Source organism: Triturus cristatus, chromosome 1_2 (assembly GCF_964204655.1).
Source record: "Triturus cristatus chromosome 1_2, aTriCri1.1, whole genome shotgun sequence".
Taxonomy (NCBI): domain Eukaryota; kingdom Metazoa; phylum Chordata; class Amphibia; order Caudata; family Salamandridae; genus Triturus; species Triturus cristatus.
Genome location: NC_140580.1, coordinates 941,593,340 through 941,611,946, shown reverse-complemented (window position 1 = coordinate 941,611,946; position 18,607 = coordinate 941,593,340). Strand labels below are relative to the sequence as shown.

General features: G+C 46.8%; 1 protein-coding gene across 1 annotated transcript in view; it reads right to left on the bottom strand.

Moving 5' to 3' along the window:
* Window positions 1-8,502: 8,502 nt before the first annotated feature.
* Window positions 8,503-18,607, bottom strand: part of CLCN6 (Cl-/H+ antiporter 6) — a 206,788-nt gene continuing 196,683 nt past the window's right edge. The window contains exon 23 of the mRNA XM_085609913.1: window positions 8,503-13,802. Coding sequence (XP_085466039.1) covers window positions 13,722-13,802 — 81 coding nt within the window. The 3' untranslated portion in view covers window positions 8,503-13,721. The remainder of the gene's footprint in view (window positions 13,803-18,607) is intronic.

Sequence of the window (18,607 nt, the reverse complement as noted above, 5' to 3'; positions counted from 1 at the left end):
CTCCCTCCACGCGTGTCACATCAGATCGAACTCGTATCCTTTTACACAATGGTAGCCCTATTCTGCGCGCTACTATCTGCCATTGTAATTCTGTATCTCTGGGCTATCGGTGGAGGGGCAGTTGTCCCGATTTGCTTGAACTTATATTCGACATATAACTTGATTTAGAGTGTAGGGTTCAACCTTCGTATTCATGGGCCTCCACTGCTAGGCCTTCCTCCCTCTCCCCATCTGGATTCTTAAGCAGTTCCACTAATTGTATCCATGCCCTAGCTGTTTCCAGTGTCTTCTCACTCCCAGTTCTTTTTGCTATCTGCAATCTGACTGACCCCTCGCATTCTGCCCATTTAACAAATTCTTCCTGCCATCTGGCCATGTTAGGGCCCCCTCTCGCTTTCCAATGCCTGGTGATGTCTCTTTTAGCTAGGACCAGGCCCAGATCCAGAAACGTACTCGTCACCTTGTTCTTGGCTGTGTGGGGGAACCAGTATAATAAGCAATACCCCGGCGTTACTACTATCCATCGGTCACGTTCGCTAATACTGTGGTTACCCCTTCCCAGAAGCTTCCCAGGTTCAGACAAACCCAGAACATATGCAGGAATTCTGCTCCTTTCATATTGCAACGCGGGCAAGTGGCTGTTTGCGTAGCAGAGTATTTATTAATCTTGCCCGGTGGTAAGGTATGCTCTATGCAATACATAGAAATTTACCAGTTGGAACATAGCATTTCTAGTACTCTTCCATGCTCTTTTCACTAACTTCCCCCATGCTTTTTCAGCTATGGCCTCACCCAGGTCTGCATCCCATTTCTGACGTAGCTCGGTCAGAGGTAAGAATGTTTAGTGTACTATGTGTCTATAGAGGCTGTGACCGCCTTTAGGGTACCTGCCACTGTCACCACGTATTGGCACACAGCTGACGTCTGTGGTTCTGTGACTCCCTCCCGCCAGTGCTTCCGTATGGCCGCTGTGATGGCCAAATGTAATAGGAAATCACCCCCTTGTTGGCCGTATCTCTCCTGGAGGTCATTAAATGGGATCATAGTGCTCTCTTCATATAAATCTCCCATTGTGGATAGTCCCATCTCCTCCCAGGTCTCCAATCTACGCCAATCTTCCCCATGGGGCAATGCCTCACACATAGCCAAAGGGACCTCCGGGGAGTAAGGGCATTTGATCCATGCTCATCTCAAACTTCTATTCCAGCATTTGCGTGCTGTTTTTAATTCAGAAGGGATGGTGTATTCCGTATGGGGAGCTTCAGTAGTATTTGAGATAGCAGTCGTAGGTTCAGGGTGTCATCTCCCTGGTATTCCGTTCCCCTGAGTCGTCCTGCCACCCACTTCATGAGCCACTGCAACTGCGCCACAAGATAATAGGCTTCAAAGTCAGGCATAGCCAAACCTCCCTCCGCTCTAGGCCTCATAAGGGTGTTGAGCGCTACTCTCCGTCTGCGAGTCCCCCATAGGAACCCCAAGATTATTGTTTAAGTTGGGTAAATAGTCGCGCCGGTATCCAAACTGGTAATGTACCAAAGTAATACGAATGCCTTGGCAATGTCACCATTTTTAGGAGGGCAACTCGACCAGCTACCGATAATGGGTGGGTCCCCCAGAAGTCGATGCTACTCATGGTACCCCTTAGCGCTCTCCCTATGTTGCCTTCCAATAGATCCCCTTGTGCATGGTATATTTGTGTGCCCAGGTATGTCAAACACAGGTCCTCTCACTTCACTGCTTCTGTTTTCTTGTTTCTGCCCCACGCAGCGCTTCTCTTGTGTCGGCCAGGAACAGCAATAAGTCGTCTGCATATAATGCAATATGATGAATCTGCCCGGACAGCTCCCGGCCCCGATAGTGCTGGCCTGTTCTAGCACAAGCTGCCAGCAGCTCCATAGGCAGGGCGAACAAGAGAGGTGATAGTGGGCATCCCCATCTCGTACCTCAACCCACTGTGCAAGCGTCAGATATCAGACCACCCATTTTGACCCTGGCGGTGGATTCTTTGTAAAGGAGAGACGTCCATTTCACAAACTCAGCTCCCAGCCCGAATTTTCCCATCACTTGGAATAGATAAGGTCATTCGAGACCATTGAATGCCTTTTCAATGTCTACAGCGAAAACAGTCGCCTCTTCCTTCCTGTAGGAGTCCGCCTCCAACACGGTAGGAGACGCCAAACGTTCATTGCCATATTTCTGGTGGGGACAAAGCCCGCCTGGTCCCTGTGTATCAATGTCGTCATATGAGGGAGGAGGCGAGTAGCCAGGAATCGGCTCAGGATCTTGTAGTCCAAATTAGGCATGGAGAGCGGTCTGTATGCCGCTCTGTCCCATGCTGGCTTCCCTGGTTTAAGCAGAAGGATGATAACCGTTTCTCTCGTCGACTTAGGCAGACGCCCCTCCTGCTTCACCCGATTGTATAGGTCCACCAGCCTAGGAGCCAATAACTCGACGTATTTCGAGTAAAACTCCGCCTGTAAACCATCTGTCCCTGGCGTCTTGTTCCTGGCCATGCTCTTAATAGCCCCTCTCACCTCGCCTATCTCTATGTCTCGACCTAGGATGTCCGCAACCTCCCCATCCAGTCCCGGAAGCTCCACATCTCTTATAAACTTGTTTAAACCCTCGCCCGTCTGGGCCAATCTGCTCCTGTACAAGTCGGTATAGTAAACCAGAAACAGGTCATTAATGTCCTGCTGTCTGTAGTGGGTCTCCCCTCTTTGCCCCCTGAGCTCTAGTAATACTGTCCCCCTTCTAGCCGGGTTAGCCAACAAAACCAGTAGGGCCCCAGATTTGTCCCTCTCAGTGTGGGCCTGTGTCATATATATTTTTATATAATCGACGCAGCATAGTCGTTCTACCTGCATGGCCATTGCTTCCTTAGCCTCCGATAACTCCTCCTGTTTGTCTCCCCTTTCAGGTCTTTCCTTCTCAAGCTCACGGAGTCGCTGTTCTGCCACCTGTATGTCCTCTAAGAGCACCTTCCTTGTTCCCACCATCTCCGAGATACACCGCCCCAGACAACCGATTTAAAGGCGTCCCATTCTATAAGCAAGTTTGTCACCGTAATAGCATTCTCTAAGAAGTATTATCCAATAGCGGTACCCAATGCCGTGTGGAAGACCTGGTCCTCCAGTGCTTTGGGTCGCAAGCGCCAGGTGGGTATTTTTGGCCTCACGCGGGACCACATCAGTCCCAGTAACACTGGGCCATGGTCCGAAATTGTTCTGGTGAGATATTCACTAGTTTTTACTCCCTCATGCACATCAAGGGAACATAATATAGCATCCAAGCGAACATGGAGCTCATGCATTGCCGAGAAAAAGGAGTAATCCCTATCCCCAGGGTGTTGGGCCCTCCAAGAATTCACCAGTCCCCACCGCTGCTGCCACTGTTGACGCGCCTCTGCTAGGTTATGTATAGGAGCGTCAAGGAGTGGAGGGTGAGAGCGGTCCAGCCCAATATCAGTAATACAATTAAAGGCACCCCTTGTACTACTCATACCGTCAGAATGGAGGCCAGCGTCCCAGAAAGCTGTGACAGGAATGCGGGCTGCTCCATGTTAGGGGCATATAGGCTCCCCAGAACAATATCTTTGCCGTCCAAACATCCGGATTCTACAATAAATCTCCCCTCAGGGTCAACTATCTGCCCCGTGCACTGATAGGGCACCCCACCCACACCCAGATCAGGACTCCCCCGGTGAAAGCAGAGTAGTTGATACAAAACACTTGACCCCTCCATCGACGTTGAAGTGCAGCTTCTTCTTTTGCCATTATGTGGGTCTCCTGAAGCACCGCAATTTGCACCCCCCTCCTGATCAGATACACATGTATTTTATGGCATCGTAGCATAGTGTGCATCCCCCGTACATACCAAGATATACATTTAATATCTACGGGGGGGTACCATTGTGCTAATTGGGTCTCGCCCCAAGTGATTCTCCCAAGTGTGACACGCCTGGACCCAAACAACAACCGTTATCAAAATGAAAACCCCAACTCCCCCTCCCGAGGACGGGTACAAGCAAACTAGTTCCCATCCAAACTTAAACTAAGTGCTAGAAAGTCTTCTGGTAGTTGCGGGGCCATGTAGCGTACCCTACCGGCCCCAGAGCGCCACCAGGCCGCACCCTCCAATACCGCGACTGGATCTGCAGCCCCGGTTCACACGTCGCTGTTCATCTGCCTCATTAGTATAGGCGGCAGTCCCCAGTCACGCTCCCTGCAGCAGGCCCTCTGAGCGTCTTGGGGGTCCTCAGGTTTACCCCACAGGTTGCACTGCTCAGGCAATGTCATCTGCCGTCTGAGGTGTTACTTCATGCAATTCCATCTCTGAATCCTCATTTGCACTAGCTGCATGAGGCTTCGGATCTGTCCACTTCAAACCTGCTTTTGCTCTGGCTAGTGCTAGTGCCACCCTGACTAAGTTCTGCAACTGCCTGTAGTGCTTGGCACCTTTCAGATCGGAGCTCCTTGGGGGATGGGGCTCGAGTCGTACTTTTACTTTTATTTGTACTCTGCTGTGTCAGGTCTGGGGAGGCATTGCATTGTTCCTGGCCGTGTCCAGAGTCCAACCATTCCCATGCTTCGTGCGGTGTAGTAAAGAACTTTGCTCCAGTCGAATCTGTTACCCGAAGGCATGCCGGAAACAGCATTGTGTATGGGATCTGCAGTTTTCGAAGCTTCCTTTTGAGAGCCAAAAACAATGCTCTTTGATGTTGTACCTCTCTAGTGAAGTCCAGGAAAATCATTATCTTACTGTTGTCCATCTGTAGGTCTTGCTTTTGGCAGGCTTGATGAAGAATATGATCTTGGTCCATGAAGTGGAGGAGTCGTGCTACTATTGGATGAGGAGGGGCTCCAGGCTTGGGCGCTCTGGCTGGAACCCTATGAGCTATTTCCAGTGTAGAGAAGGGGGAAAGCCCCTCCGGGGCCACCTCGGCTCTGATCCAGTCCTCAAGAAATCATACTGTGTCCGTACATTCCGCCCTCTCCGGCACTCCCACTATTCGTAGATTATTTCTACAGGATCCTCCCTGTCTTCCGCCCTTACTTCTAGGACGTTGATCTTGGCTTCCACTGCTCTGAATGATTTTTGTAGAGTAGTCACCGCTACAGGGAGGTCAGTGAGTACTTTATCCATGATTACGACACGCTCCTTGAGTTTGCGGTGGTCATCCTTCAACAAAATGAGATCTGTCCCTATTGCGCACATTTTTGTCTCCAACGCCTCTCTGGAGGCCGTAATGGCTTGCATGATGTCCGTAAGGGTAGGCCTCGTGGGAGCAGCATCCTTTCCCGCCTCCCCGGTCTCATCATCATCTTCCATCTGGGTTCAAGTGCCCCCCGGTACTAAGGGCGCTATACTCTTTCTTCCTGGGTAATTCCCCATCCTCCGCTCCAAGTTCTTGCCCCTCCGGCACCAGACGGGTCCACTTACTCAGATAGTGTCCAGGCGATGCTCTCTGCTTTTCCATTGATTAAGTGGGCTAGTTCCTGTGTGGGTATCTGGTGTGGCATTCAATTATATATCACAGTCACCCGGGCAGCCAGGGTCAATTCCGCCTCTCGTCACGTTCCAGAACTGTGGTTCACACTACTCCTCCGATACCATCTCCTCTGTCCCTCTCCTTCAGCCTCCGCTGAGTTTATGCAGTGCGCTCTGTCATCTTTTCAGCACCCCCTTTTGCTCCTTTGCGTCCCTCACCAGCATCTCAGTGGGTCAGGGGTGCCCCCTGGTCAGACTTCTTGCACCACCCCTCCTATTTGTTGATAGCTGTGCTCAGTATATACCTCGTGCTCAGTTGCGTGCCACCCCGGTGCCCCATGGTCCTTGTCTTATCAAGCTTCACTGAGGCGTGGGTGGCTTATAGTCTTGAAGGCTCATTGTCCATGCAGCGGTTTCTTTCTCCCGCTTCCCTCTCTCTGTGGTGCCCCGGTGGGTGCACCACGATATTCCCCTCATACCGGTTTGGGCAATACGAGTCTCAGTAGTGCAGCTCAGGCGGGGGCCTTCCGTTAGCCTTCCTGGCCCTTTTTCCTCCGAGGTCTTCTCTTAGAACCAGGGCCCTCACTGGTCAATCCCCCGTTTTCACTCAGGGTGCCCAAGCTTCCATGGGTTCCTGGGACGGGTCTTCACTCCGCGATGGCCGATGCACGTTGTCCGCATCCAGTGAGGCAGTTCTCGTCCCCTGCCTCCACCGGAGCACTTGCCTCCTCCTTTCTGGAGAGCACGCAGGGTTCGCACAGGTATGGCCTCCCGGCCCCTTTCAGTGTCTTTCAGTGTCACGGGCAGCGATCTCAGGGCCACACCTTCGCTGCCTTCGGGGTTCCGCTGCACAGTGCAGGGATCGCTAAGGGTCGCTTCTCGGGCTGCTCCCCTTTTCCTCCCGCACCAGGGTCGCCCATTTACCTTGCAGCCGCCATTTTGACTCCGTCAGCGCAGCTCCACATCGGGTCAATTATTTTCAATTTGTCTTCCGCTTGGGGTCTGCCGATAGTCCTCCCTCGGATCAGCGCGATCCAGGGATATTCCGCTGTGCAGGTTTTTGAAAATAATTGCGCCAGGGGCTCAGGATACCTGTTATAGGGGGATACGGCGGTCGGAGCTCCGGAGTCGCTCCTGCTCAAATCAGCGCCAGGCCACGCCCCCATGAAGGCACACTGATATCCTTGCAACCTCTCAGAGGATCAAGAGTGGAGAGCAAGGAACAATTTTCACTTAAATTTCTTGTGCTTTTTCTTCAACTTAACCGAAGACCTCAACTGCGATTGCGATCTGCCGCAGGAATGGGACCCCTCTGTCCACCGGTCGTGGCGTGGAGTCATCGTGTGTTTGGTGATGTAGAGTTTTGCCTTCTGGTTCCGTTTAGCTTCGGGCAGATTCGGGGGCAGTTGCCACAGACCTTTGGGTCAAGATCCGAACCCAGGCACCACAAACAGAGGCGCTGCTGCTGTGCAATGTGTGTAAAAGCAGCACCTCGTGAGTGGGGTGGGGAAATACAAGGGAGGAGAGAGAAGCAATAATCTACAGTAAGAAGAGGGGTGGTATGGGGAAAACAAAATGAGGAAGGTGCAGATGTGGATGGATGGAGTACCAGATGGGAGTAGGAGTCAGAAGACAAAAGAAGAAATAATACCATAATCACATCGGGAGTAGCAGACTGGCACTGATTAAGCTGAACCAATCTGTGCTTGGTGCATGCTCCACAGAAAAAAACTGAAGAGAGGCTTGGTTAGGGTGGACAAATAGGAGGCTACAAAGAAGAGTGACACTACAGCTCACAAACTGTAAGCAATGAGTGGGATCCAAGCCCTTTATTGGAAATAATAGTGTTTCACAAGAGAGAGTGCATGCACTATTGACCGCTCGGCCTAAATATGCTTTGGGAATTTGGAATGCCTCTATAAAGCCAATTGTCACGGGGCCGGTGACGATAGGGAGGACGAGGCATTATACTCCCCTGCCACCCACCTGAACCCGGTCCTCTTCCTTCACACACAGGATCCGTACATGGACTATCCCTTTAAGATCACGGAGCTCAGCTTTCAGGAAGAGGGCGGTTCCAAGGTTCCGGATACGCTACAAGAAAGAAGCCTATCACAAGGTGAGACGGAGCCGACGAAAGCAGAAGAAGACCAGCGCGAGGACGCTGAGAGGGAAAGACAAAGCCGAGGGGGGAGATCAAGAAAGCGCCAGCAACGCCAGACGCGGTGTAAGTCCCCACCAAGAAGCAGAAGCCAGGAGGCCAACGACAACATGCTCCGCCCAGCCACGCTCCAGGAGGAACGTGGCTGCACCAGGTACGGTCCTGACTGCGGGGGATCACGGCTCACTGGGTGGGAAGAGAAACTAAGTAAGAGGGAGGGCACCTAGAACCAGAATCGCTCACAAGAGCCAGAGAAGTACAGTGGGGGTCACAAATGCACTGGTTGCTCTAGGCTAAAAGGTGTCACCTCCTACACGGGCCCCTTCCCTACCCTTCACTTCCCGGTAGCAAATGGTCAACCGTGTTTTCTTTATGTTTGTTTCCGAGGGGATCCCTGCGCAAGGAGCAAAGCTGTCCCTATAGAAGAAAAGGAGAGGAAGACGTATTCCCATTCATACATATACGGGGAAGAAAAAGGGAATAGACACAAAACAGCTTGGAAGTCTAACCTTGGACCTAATTGTACAAATCTAAAATGTGAATAGAAGAGTATAAACCCCAAAGAAAGAGAAAGACCCATCATTTACTTCCAAGTGTGACCCCGCCCCCTCCTTATGAGAAGCCAACACCAATACATAACAGCCACAGCTGCAATGCCCCGGGAACCACGGGAATAATACCAAAGTAATAATACTGTAATCACTCTACCAATGCTGCTTGATTTATCATTCAAATATCAACTTTAAATATCTTTTGGAAATTGGGGGTTCTGAAAATACACCCATTTCCATCTCGGACATGTTAAACAATTCAAAGAAAGTCAAATTCAAGAAAAACAAAGACCCCAAAAATATGTTGGAAGATATTTTACTCAGACATGTTAGAGATGCAATGACTTTTGCAAGTGCCAAAAAAAATCAAATCACAATAATACAAAAATATGAGAAATTAAATTAATTTACAAACAGTGGAAAAAAAATTAGCTTACATCATTGGACAATAAGTGCAAATACAAAATAAAAAAATGGAATGGTTTCCATATAACAGGAGCAGCACCTTGGTGAGAGCACCTGCTTGACGTCCTGGGCGTAATACTGATTTGTAACATTCACAGTCGCAGTACTGCGGGCAGCACAAAATGCTCAAACAGTCACTAGTGTTAGACTCCAGTCAAGTGTCAGACACTCAACAAAAATAACTCTTTCTGGACATGTTCAAGAAGTAAAGTTCAGTCAAGGCTCTTTAAAACACCCACCTAAAGTATAGTTAAATAAAAAAATAAAAAAAGGAGACAAATTCTGCTACAGTCTAGCCTGTGCCTTCTTCCATAGTTGAGGGAATAGTTAGCCTTTTCTCTGTTCATACTTTACAGGGGCAAAGACACAGTTTGTGCAAAAGGACAAAACACGAAGGTAAACTTTGTTCACCAAACCTCTAGAAAACATATCATTAAGATAACCCCATAGGATGACACAATCAAAGGATATTACAAAGGCATCAACCTAGTTCCATATTGTTAGCTGCTTCAGAGCGCATTTGGTTAAGAAGCCTCCGCTGACCCTGGGAAGTGAAGATGTATTACATGAGTGGAGCAATGAGCCTAACCCTAGGTAGTCAAAAACTTTATTCCCTCACATGAATACCCTCCGCAAGTTTACGTTCACTGCTATCTAGATAAGGGTTTGTTTTATAATTCTCTATCTGCTTTCAACAAATCAATTATTATTTTATTTTACATGATGACAAACTACTCATTCCTTCAAACAAGGCCTTACATTTCAATCAGTCAGCCAAACTACAAGCTTTAAATAACTTCCATAGAACCCAAAACTGCTGCTGCCGTCCCTTACACGCAAATCACTTTTCAAATGATGCCAATTTAGGAATGTTGTGAATTTCTTCTGCTTGCCAAGAAAAAGATCAATTTTCATATTTTCTCAACATATGAACTATGGTCAACCTAGTATGGGGGGTCCTGGAACTCTATATGAGAAGCTATGGACTAGGCTCTTATAGCACATTCATCAATTCAGGTAAAGAAGAGCAGGATTAGAAGGATTCTGTTCACCTTGACAGAAAAGGTCTTTCTAACAAAGAACACGCTTATCACAAATCAACGTCTTGCTATCAAAACTCTATTACTCCGTCTATACACTGCAGAAAACATCGACCGTAACTACTGCCATGCCTGCCCATATGTTAAATCAGCAAGTCAATATATTTAAAGGTCAAACTGAAACTTCTTAAGGAAGAGCTATAAACCTAGAAACCAAGCAAACTAAGGGACCACCTCTCCTCAGAGGACCATCAATTCCCAATAACATTGTAACAACAGTTTAGAGCAATGGCAATCTTTGAGACGGTTCAGTCAACTCCTGGAAAACGTTCCTGAAAATAAGCACGCTTTCATTATTTTAAAACTCTAACCTAAATGGAGGCTAATAACCCAACATCTCAAAGTTCATACAATAAAGACACTAGTTTTTGCAAAGCAAATGCCAACAATACATCACTCGCTGTTAGATTTTGTATTCCACCACAAATGAAGATCATTGCTATCCATACCCTCTTCCATCTGTGTCCTCTAGGGACTGCATCTCAAATGTCCACCCTGTGCATTTCAAGCACCCAGGCTTAAGCGCCTGCCCTTGTCCAGTTTACTTGTCAATTCTGTTCCCAGATCTTCTTAATCTGCTTGCTTTCTTGTTCAGGAAAGTACTCTAGTACATGAGAAGATCAGAGTCTAATGGTATGCCACTGTCTCTCTCCACATTTCCTGACCAATCATTCAGCAGCAGTACTGTTAACATTTCTGCTGCCAAAATGCATTGCAACTCCACTGGTCATGCGATGTGTGCCGCCTACAAGCATCTGCTTCCCTTTTGCTCTGTGTGACTGTCATCTCACTCCCTACCACCATGCCTCTTCATCCATAACATCTGTGTTTTGCTACTTCACGTTTCCCTCCAATCACATGCCCATTCCATGTCTCTTCGTTGCGTTCATTTGCACCACTGCAAATCCTTCATCCTCACACTACTCTACGACCAAGTCAATTTCCATTCACTGTTGGCTTTCCCCTTAGTCTCCCAGCCATTTGACATTTGCATGGTGACCCAATGACTTTTCATGTGTGGTAACCATGCACCTTTGCATTGCCACCCCCCCCACCCCCCCGCCGACGACGGTAACGAAACATCTCTTTCCTATCGATGCTACCCTCCGAGTTGCAGGTTTCAGGAACAATTTAGCAGAAAGTTAAGTATAAAAGACAGCGGTTTCATACTTGGAGGGAATTAACAGAGAGGTCACTGGTTTCCGTAAACCAATGTTAATGCCTAATACAGGAAATCAGAATTTACACATATTAACAGCAATATTATAGTTACAGTACATCCTAGAAACAACATCTCCAGCGGAACTAAGCCAGCTGAAGGGCAATGTTATGAACCAGCAGCAGTGTCGAATGCTAGCATAGCAAACACAACTTACTAAATGTGCACAAGTACTGATGCACTGCAAGTGGTGCATCCCTCTGTCCTTCCAAGATTTACTCCAACCAACCACCCTTAACATGGGCACAGTAAACAACTCAACTGCATCTAAAACTGGCCAATTCCTGCAACTCAACTACAGCTCACAGTAGCCCATGCTACATCTTAACTACATGCCAACTGCGGACTATAAGTTGAACATAAACCATGAACGAGCTGACCAAAGGCAAACATTGCACAATTACCATAGATGCATCATAGAAACTGCCAAAATAAAAAAAATAAACAAATGCAATACTGTTTTTGCACAATATCTGCAGGCTTACCTCACGAAAAGTAGTTAAGTGGTAAAGTTAATATGAATTCTGATATTTCACCTATGTATTCCCAGAAATATTCTCATTACAATGAACTTTCACAAGCAAGAAGACAAATGCCCAACTGGTATTATGCAGAAATAAATAAAAAACGTCTTCATGACTAGAAGTGAAAACATGATTCATGACTTGGTGCGGAAGGTAGGGCCAGTGTGCTGAGGGTGTGATTCCGTGTCCATTTGTATACAAACACTAAAGAGGCACTGTCTATACAAGCAACAAACATACAGGCAGACACTAAAAAAGGAACCAACTTGCGGCGGACCAAGGTTCTGCACCTCTACTTCTTAGATAAACAATTAAATATGTTGTCCGTGCAATCTCGTCCAGAGTATGCCGCACTTATACTCCACTGGAAAACCAGATAAAGAGATTCAAAAATTGAAGAACGGTGCAGCAGAATGAAGTTGAAATAGATCCGGATGTATTCCAAAATTTATATTCATTTATTAATGTCTCTTAAAATTAGGATTTGAACATCGGCCAACGCGTTTCATTCCAAAAGGAACTCGCCAGGGCAAAATTTATATGATACATTCAACGTCCCACTGGGTTCCAATTACGTCAATTCTAGTAGAAACCAAGCCCTTCGTATTTCACCATCAAAATCTCAAAGTATAATGTAGCCCAAGTATTCAGTAATTGTAAAGAGTCCTCGTCAATGTCGACGTACGTACGAATTTCGTAGCGGGGAAATTCGTACGTATGTCGACATTGACGAGGACTCTTTACAATTACTAACTACTTGGATTACCTTATACTTTGATGAGATTTTGATGGTGAAATACGAAGGGCTTGGTTTCTACTAGAATTGACGTAATTGGAACCCAGTGGGACGTTGAATGTATCATATAACTTTGGCCCTGACGAAGTTCCTTTTGGAATGAAACGCGTTGGCTGATGTTCAAATCCTAATTTTAAGAGACATTAATAAATGAATATATATTTTGGAATACATCCGGATCTATTTCAACTTCATTCTGGTGCACCGTTCTTCAATTTTTGATACAGGCAGACACTAATTGCATCAGTCGTCAGCATGTATGGAGGAAGGTTCCTGTGAAACAGTTTGGTTAACCTTGTTCTAGAGTCCAGCTTTAACAGGGAGAGGCTTGGTAGGTGTAGGCAAAAAGCATGCAGCCATCTCACTGCAATGCAACTAAAATCACATGAAGAGGGAAAAGGAGTGAATCATAGCAGCATTGTAATGGTGGAGTGAGTGTCCTACTGTGGTTGAGGTGTCTACTGTAGTCTTTAGTGGCAATATTCAGGCAACTAACATAAAAATGCCCTTTTAATCTCAAAATGATGCGTCTTAAAATCTAAATGCTTTTTTATTGGGAAAATCCAAAGCAAAATGAAGATTTAGAATTTTTGGATTTTACCAAAGACAGCACAATTACCACAAAAAAAGGGCCTTTATGCATGTCACACACACCGCCATCAACCTTGTCCCAGAACTTCTAGCAAACCTTCCTACAATCCAACTCAGTTTGCTATATTCCTTTCCCTCTCCCTAAGTGGAAATAATAATGTATAACAAACTGTTTTTCACAGCGCCTCAAACCACCACTCAAACTGAGAAGCATCTTTGGCACACCCTGCTTTTTTCAGAAGCTACCAGGATTTAATAATCATCTCTGCAAGTGATGCTGCCCCTCCTACCCAGACCACCTACCTCCAGTGAGCTGGGCAAGCTCTAGCTTGTCTACTGATGTGTAGAGAGTGAGCGTGGAACCCTTCCTGCACTTCTCTGCCTATTTCCCTTTTGAACAGTGAAAAACACGATGCACAAATGTCCTGGAAATGGGTACCACCCATCTGTGGGGATGGTAAAGAGGCAACATCTGATGGGACAAAGCAGCAAAGCTCTTGCTGAAGCATTGAGAGGATTAAAGGGTTCTAGAGGTAATGGGAATGTAACAAAGTCTGCATGTGCGATACTGTCTGGCTGTAGTCGTGCTGTCCTGCGGCCAATGTGTAATGGTGATCAGTCGCTATCACTTTTAGGGGCAGAGAGTTTCAACCTAACCCGGGTGATGAGCGCAAGCTCGGTCCCAACCCCGCACCCAGAGATGCGGTCCGCAAGTAGTGGATTTCCTGATCCTAGTGCTTAGAGGCCTCGGCATTCCAGGGTCCTGCGAAGAGAACTTGAGGGTCCTCCAAGGAGTCAGGGATGGCTCAAGGTGCCAGGACCGATCAGATGGTCAAGTGAGGCTGTCGCAGTCTAGACATTAGGAATTCATGGGTCAAATTGTGTCGAGTGATGATTCCTACAATCTGAGGAGGAAACAAAAAAGCATTTGTAAAGAATGTAGGCAACAGAAAACGAGAAAGCCTCAGCCCCAAAACGGCATCCAATGTTCTATCCAGGTGTAAGTTCGCACTACCTAGATAGTAGAACAATAAAAAAAAAATTTTTCATTTGCCAGTAAAAGGGACAAAACAAAAATGCAAGAAAGCTGAACAATCAAATATCATAAATAGGTTTATACTAACCTATGAAAGACAGATGATTTCTGTCTAAATTTGCTTATGGAACGTAAAAATATTTACAACCAGTATGAATATAGCCACAGACTCCCCATTGTACTACACAATTCCTTGCTTTCTACTGCCATCTACTGGAAACTAAGAGGAAGTGGGGAAGCACGCACGCAGAACAAAAGGCATTTCAACCCTCACGGAAACAGTCCTTGCAGCCTTAAAACGTGTGAAGCAGGAAAAACACAGCTCACAAAAGCTACATAAAAAGTAACTACATCCCCCTAACAAGTGTTCCAAACAATCCCCAAAAACTTTGGGCAGTGACTGCACTAATACCTTAAAGGCACACAGAAAACATTCCTTAAGAAACTAACATGAAAAGCATGATCACAGTTAATACAGCTCAGTGAGAGGTGCATGGAGACCCCTTTTTAGGTCGAGCCTAGAGCAGCGCATGCGCTGCTTGCTTGACTTTTAGTAAAGGGGTAAAAAAAAGTGCTACCAGATGCTGCCATGGCCGGCCTAGAGCTTGAGTGCATGTGCGCGGGCGCGCGCTTTGCGTGCCTCTCTCCGCGCTTCAATTCCCTCCCCCACCACCAATGTTGCCAGATTGTGCAATTTCCCGCATAATTGGGTGACATTTTTCCCAATTATGCGGGAAAAACTCATAGCTGGCGGGGGGCTACTTTTTGGGCTTATTTCTAACAGTTGTGCGCAATTTTTCCGCTGGGGCGGCGCCGACACTAAAGCAACTAAGCCACCAGTGGTGAGCAGTGGCATTGTCAGCAGCCAATGAACGCAAAGCGCGCTGCGTGGCTGAGACATCATTGGAGGAGGAGGCGGAGCATGCTAGACCTCTGCTGAAGGCGGCAGTGCGTGTGTGTGTGTGCAGGTGCGAGCGCACCTGCTGCTATTGCCAATGCCAACTTGCTGGACACAGTCTCTGGGTAAGCGTGCTGTCAATCTAGTAGCGCAGGAAAGCGCTACTAAATGACGGCCCTGAAAATACTGGATGCCCGTCCCCCGCGCACTTTATTAAAAAAATGACGCGCGCTCGCCGCTCTCTTCATCGGAATCGGTGGCGCGTAGGGCCTGATTCCTAGCAGTTTACCAGCAGCAATGAGCAGAACGGAGAGATCGACCAGCTATCGTGTTCTCCAGCCTCAGTGAGTACTGGTCAAGCTGGAGGTTAGGTGGGGTGAGGGTTTTTCAGTGAATATTAGAGCAGTTTAGGTGTGGTCAGGGACTTCCAGGGTTTGTTACACCGCTGAGAAGCGTCAGGAGTCAGTGGGATCAGGTGATTTGCCTCAGTTTCGTTTTCTTTTCATAGCTTGTCCTTGCTTAAATGAGTGTCATTTCTTATGTTTATCTGTTTATATGAACTCAATTTCTTAATTTTGCTCGCAAAAAAGTGTCACTTTTAGTGTCATACATTTAACAGTTGAATGTCATTCATAAGTACTCTGAAACCTTGAAAATGTCACACCTAAGCACTCTTAAAACGTGGCAACTATGCAGTCTGTTTTCATGTTGAATAGTGCCCTTCCATTTCTGGTGCTTTACAATAGTTTTAAGAACTTTGTAGAGTTTCTTGTTGCTGAAATGGCTGTAATTTGTTATATATGTTTCCCTCATCTTCGTTGCTTGATTTTTGCTTGCGAGAAAGTGTCACTCATAGTCATTAAATGTCACTCATAATTACACTGAAATTATGAAAATATCACACATAAGCAATCTGAAACCTTGGCAGCTATGCACTGTGTCACTTTTCTCTCGGGTCTCAGACTGTCAGACCTGGCCTGGTGGTGCAGCCCTGTGCTGCTGTGGGCGTCGACTCGTGGGGCCTGGCCGCAGCATGTAGAAGCAAGCACAAATTGAAGTAAGTTCATTTATAGTAAGAGTAGGAATGAGTGCTTATATGATAAGTAAAGCACTCTGAATCAGATGTTCTGTATCGACTTGTTATCTTTTATGTGAACATTTGCTGTTGTAAAGTGTTCTGATAACTTTGGATCTAGCTATTGCTATATAATAATCTCAAATAAGTGGTTTCTGATGACTATTTCTGCATAATTTGAGAGTCGCAAGTTTGGGCTGGTTTTTGGGCTGAAACTGGTCTGGTTGGGCTTATTTTGGGCTTATATTTGAGCGGCTTTGGGCTTGGAACGGGTCTAAAAATCTGGCAACACTGCCCCCCACAGATCTCCACTTTCGCGTGCGCCCGCGCGCACTCCCATTCGCGGCCGCACGTCTTGTTTTTATCTACTTTTGCACATGCACTGAGTGCATGTGTCTGCAGTCTCCTTCAGCCCTGCACTCCTCCTGGTCTCCAACTCTGCGTTGTATTTATTCACACCGATCCTTCTCCTGCTGTCTATTGCATTTGACCCACACTCAACAGCGGCCCCCTTCGCCCCCCCTTTCTTCTACAAAATCTGTGTCCTCTGACCTTGATTACTATCTGCTTTCCATTTCATCCGTCTCTCCCCGCTGACTCACTGCTTCCTCCATCCTGCCCTCCCACACTCCTCAAGTCAGACTTCCGTCTCCACAAGTTTTTGAAGGGCAGCATCGTAACAGGCAGCGTTTTATTCTGGGCTGCCCCTTTAGAGTTCCCTTGACGTTTTAGATCCCGTGGTTTGCTGGAGGTTTCTGATCCTTACATCTGCATCTCCAGCAGGTCACACGGACACTGTTCAGGCGAGTTCATTGCTCCAGCCACCCCAAAGGAGGCCAGGCTGCGGTAGACTGTTGCAAGCCGACTCAGCAGACGAACGCTGTGGTGAAGGTGGTAGGACGCCGAGACATAAATCTTTGGAAGTACAATAGGATTAGCAAAGTGAGCAGAAATTAATTTACAGCGAGGCTGGGATTCTAATAACACTGATCACGCACAGGGGATTACAAGGTTTATTGAAAACCCGATACTGAATTTCAGCTCATTAAGGCTAACTGAGTTTTAATCAGTGGTGGAAGAAACGAAAATCATGGGACCTGTGATACTAGCTGCAAAGGGGACAGTGTTAGATATACGGCTGAAAGCAACAACATCTTCTGTAACTTCTTTTGTTAGCCTTTCACCTACAGGTAACTGATATGAAATATAATGCACACATCTTAAATGAACAAGTAATGGCATAGCCAATAGGTCTCGCCTTTGGGACCTTATAAGTGTTTAGCCATGCAACAGTTAGTGTTGTTGCACCAAGGATATTGTGCTGGATAACTAAACACTTATAAGGTCCCAAAGGCGAGACCTATTGGCTATGCCAATGCTTGTGTAGGTTGAGCCTGTAACAGCGCGCATGTGCTGTTCTGGCGAAGACTTCATGTAGGGGCTTCGGAAACTAACCTAAGAATCGCACACGCTCGTGCGCGTGCTTTTTGTTTTGGCCCATGCTATTGGCCTTTGCATGCGTCTTTTTTAAAAGATAGCATGCAATTGGCCAAAGGCAGGCGCATTGCTCCGCCCATGGCCTATTGGTGTCAGGTACCCGCAGGCCCGACATCTGTTTGCAATCATCGTGCACAGAGGCGTGCGCGATAATAGGAAACAGATGTCTCGGTGTGGCGCGCGCACCACTCGTTTAAAAAGTTATCGCCTACTTCCTTGTCTTTTTCGGTCGTGATTCTCAGCCGCTTCAGGGAGGGAGGAAGCCCCCGTTCTTCCCTAAAAAATGTCTCAGCTCTTTGCAAAATGCGGCATGTCCATTTCGCAGTCCTTTCCAAAATTATAATCTTGCCAGCTTCAATCTCCTTCCCTGCAGTGGGCTCGGAGATTTCTGCCAGGAAGCGCAGCGCCATAAATCATGCCGGTTGTGTCACCGTGGTAAAATACATTCTCATTTTTTGCTGTATGTGTGTGTTTTTATTAAATATAGAGGGGTAACATTAGCATATCAGGAATAATAGTTCCCAACGAGTAGGACAAAGCAAAGGTGTAATATCGGGAGTAGCACACAGGTCATAGTTTCAGGGTGCTGTACAAACCGCCTACATATTTGAGCACAAGAAGCCCAGCATTACTACTCTTTAGCATTGGTTTGAACTTTATCATGGTTTAGCATTTGGGCAATCTGGATGGCAACAAATCGAAAGTGCACTGAATGCAAATCAATTGAATGATAGCTGGTTTAAAAAAAACATGATGGTTTTTGTTCTTTCCCATTCATTGTGTATTTTATTTATCTAAGCACACATCATGGCGCTAAGTGAATAAGATGTATGTAGTAGCTAAGCCAGCAGCGGGGAGCCATTTGCTACTGCTTAGAAGGCTGCAGAATTAGGCAGAACGTTTTCTGAGTAAAATGAAGTGTCACTGTTAATTAAAGGTCCATGGCATAGCAAACATCTGATGCTAAATAACGGAGTCTGCCACCGAGCCTGGGAATTGTTTTTTATTGGCCGATCCACAATAGTATAGGATGTGTGGAACAATAATCATCAATTTCGTCACAAGAATCTCTCCAAAGTTATATGTTTCTTCGGGATCCTGCCCTGGCGATGTCCCATCTACATCCTGTGTTGAATATGTTTCTCTTAGGTTACAGCCCATCTGCATCCTATCAAGGAGATATCCCCTAGCGGATAATTCCTGT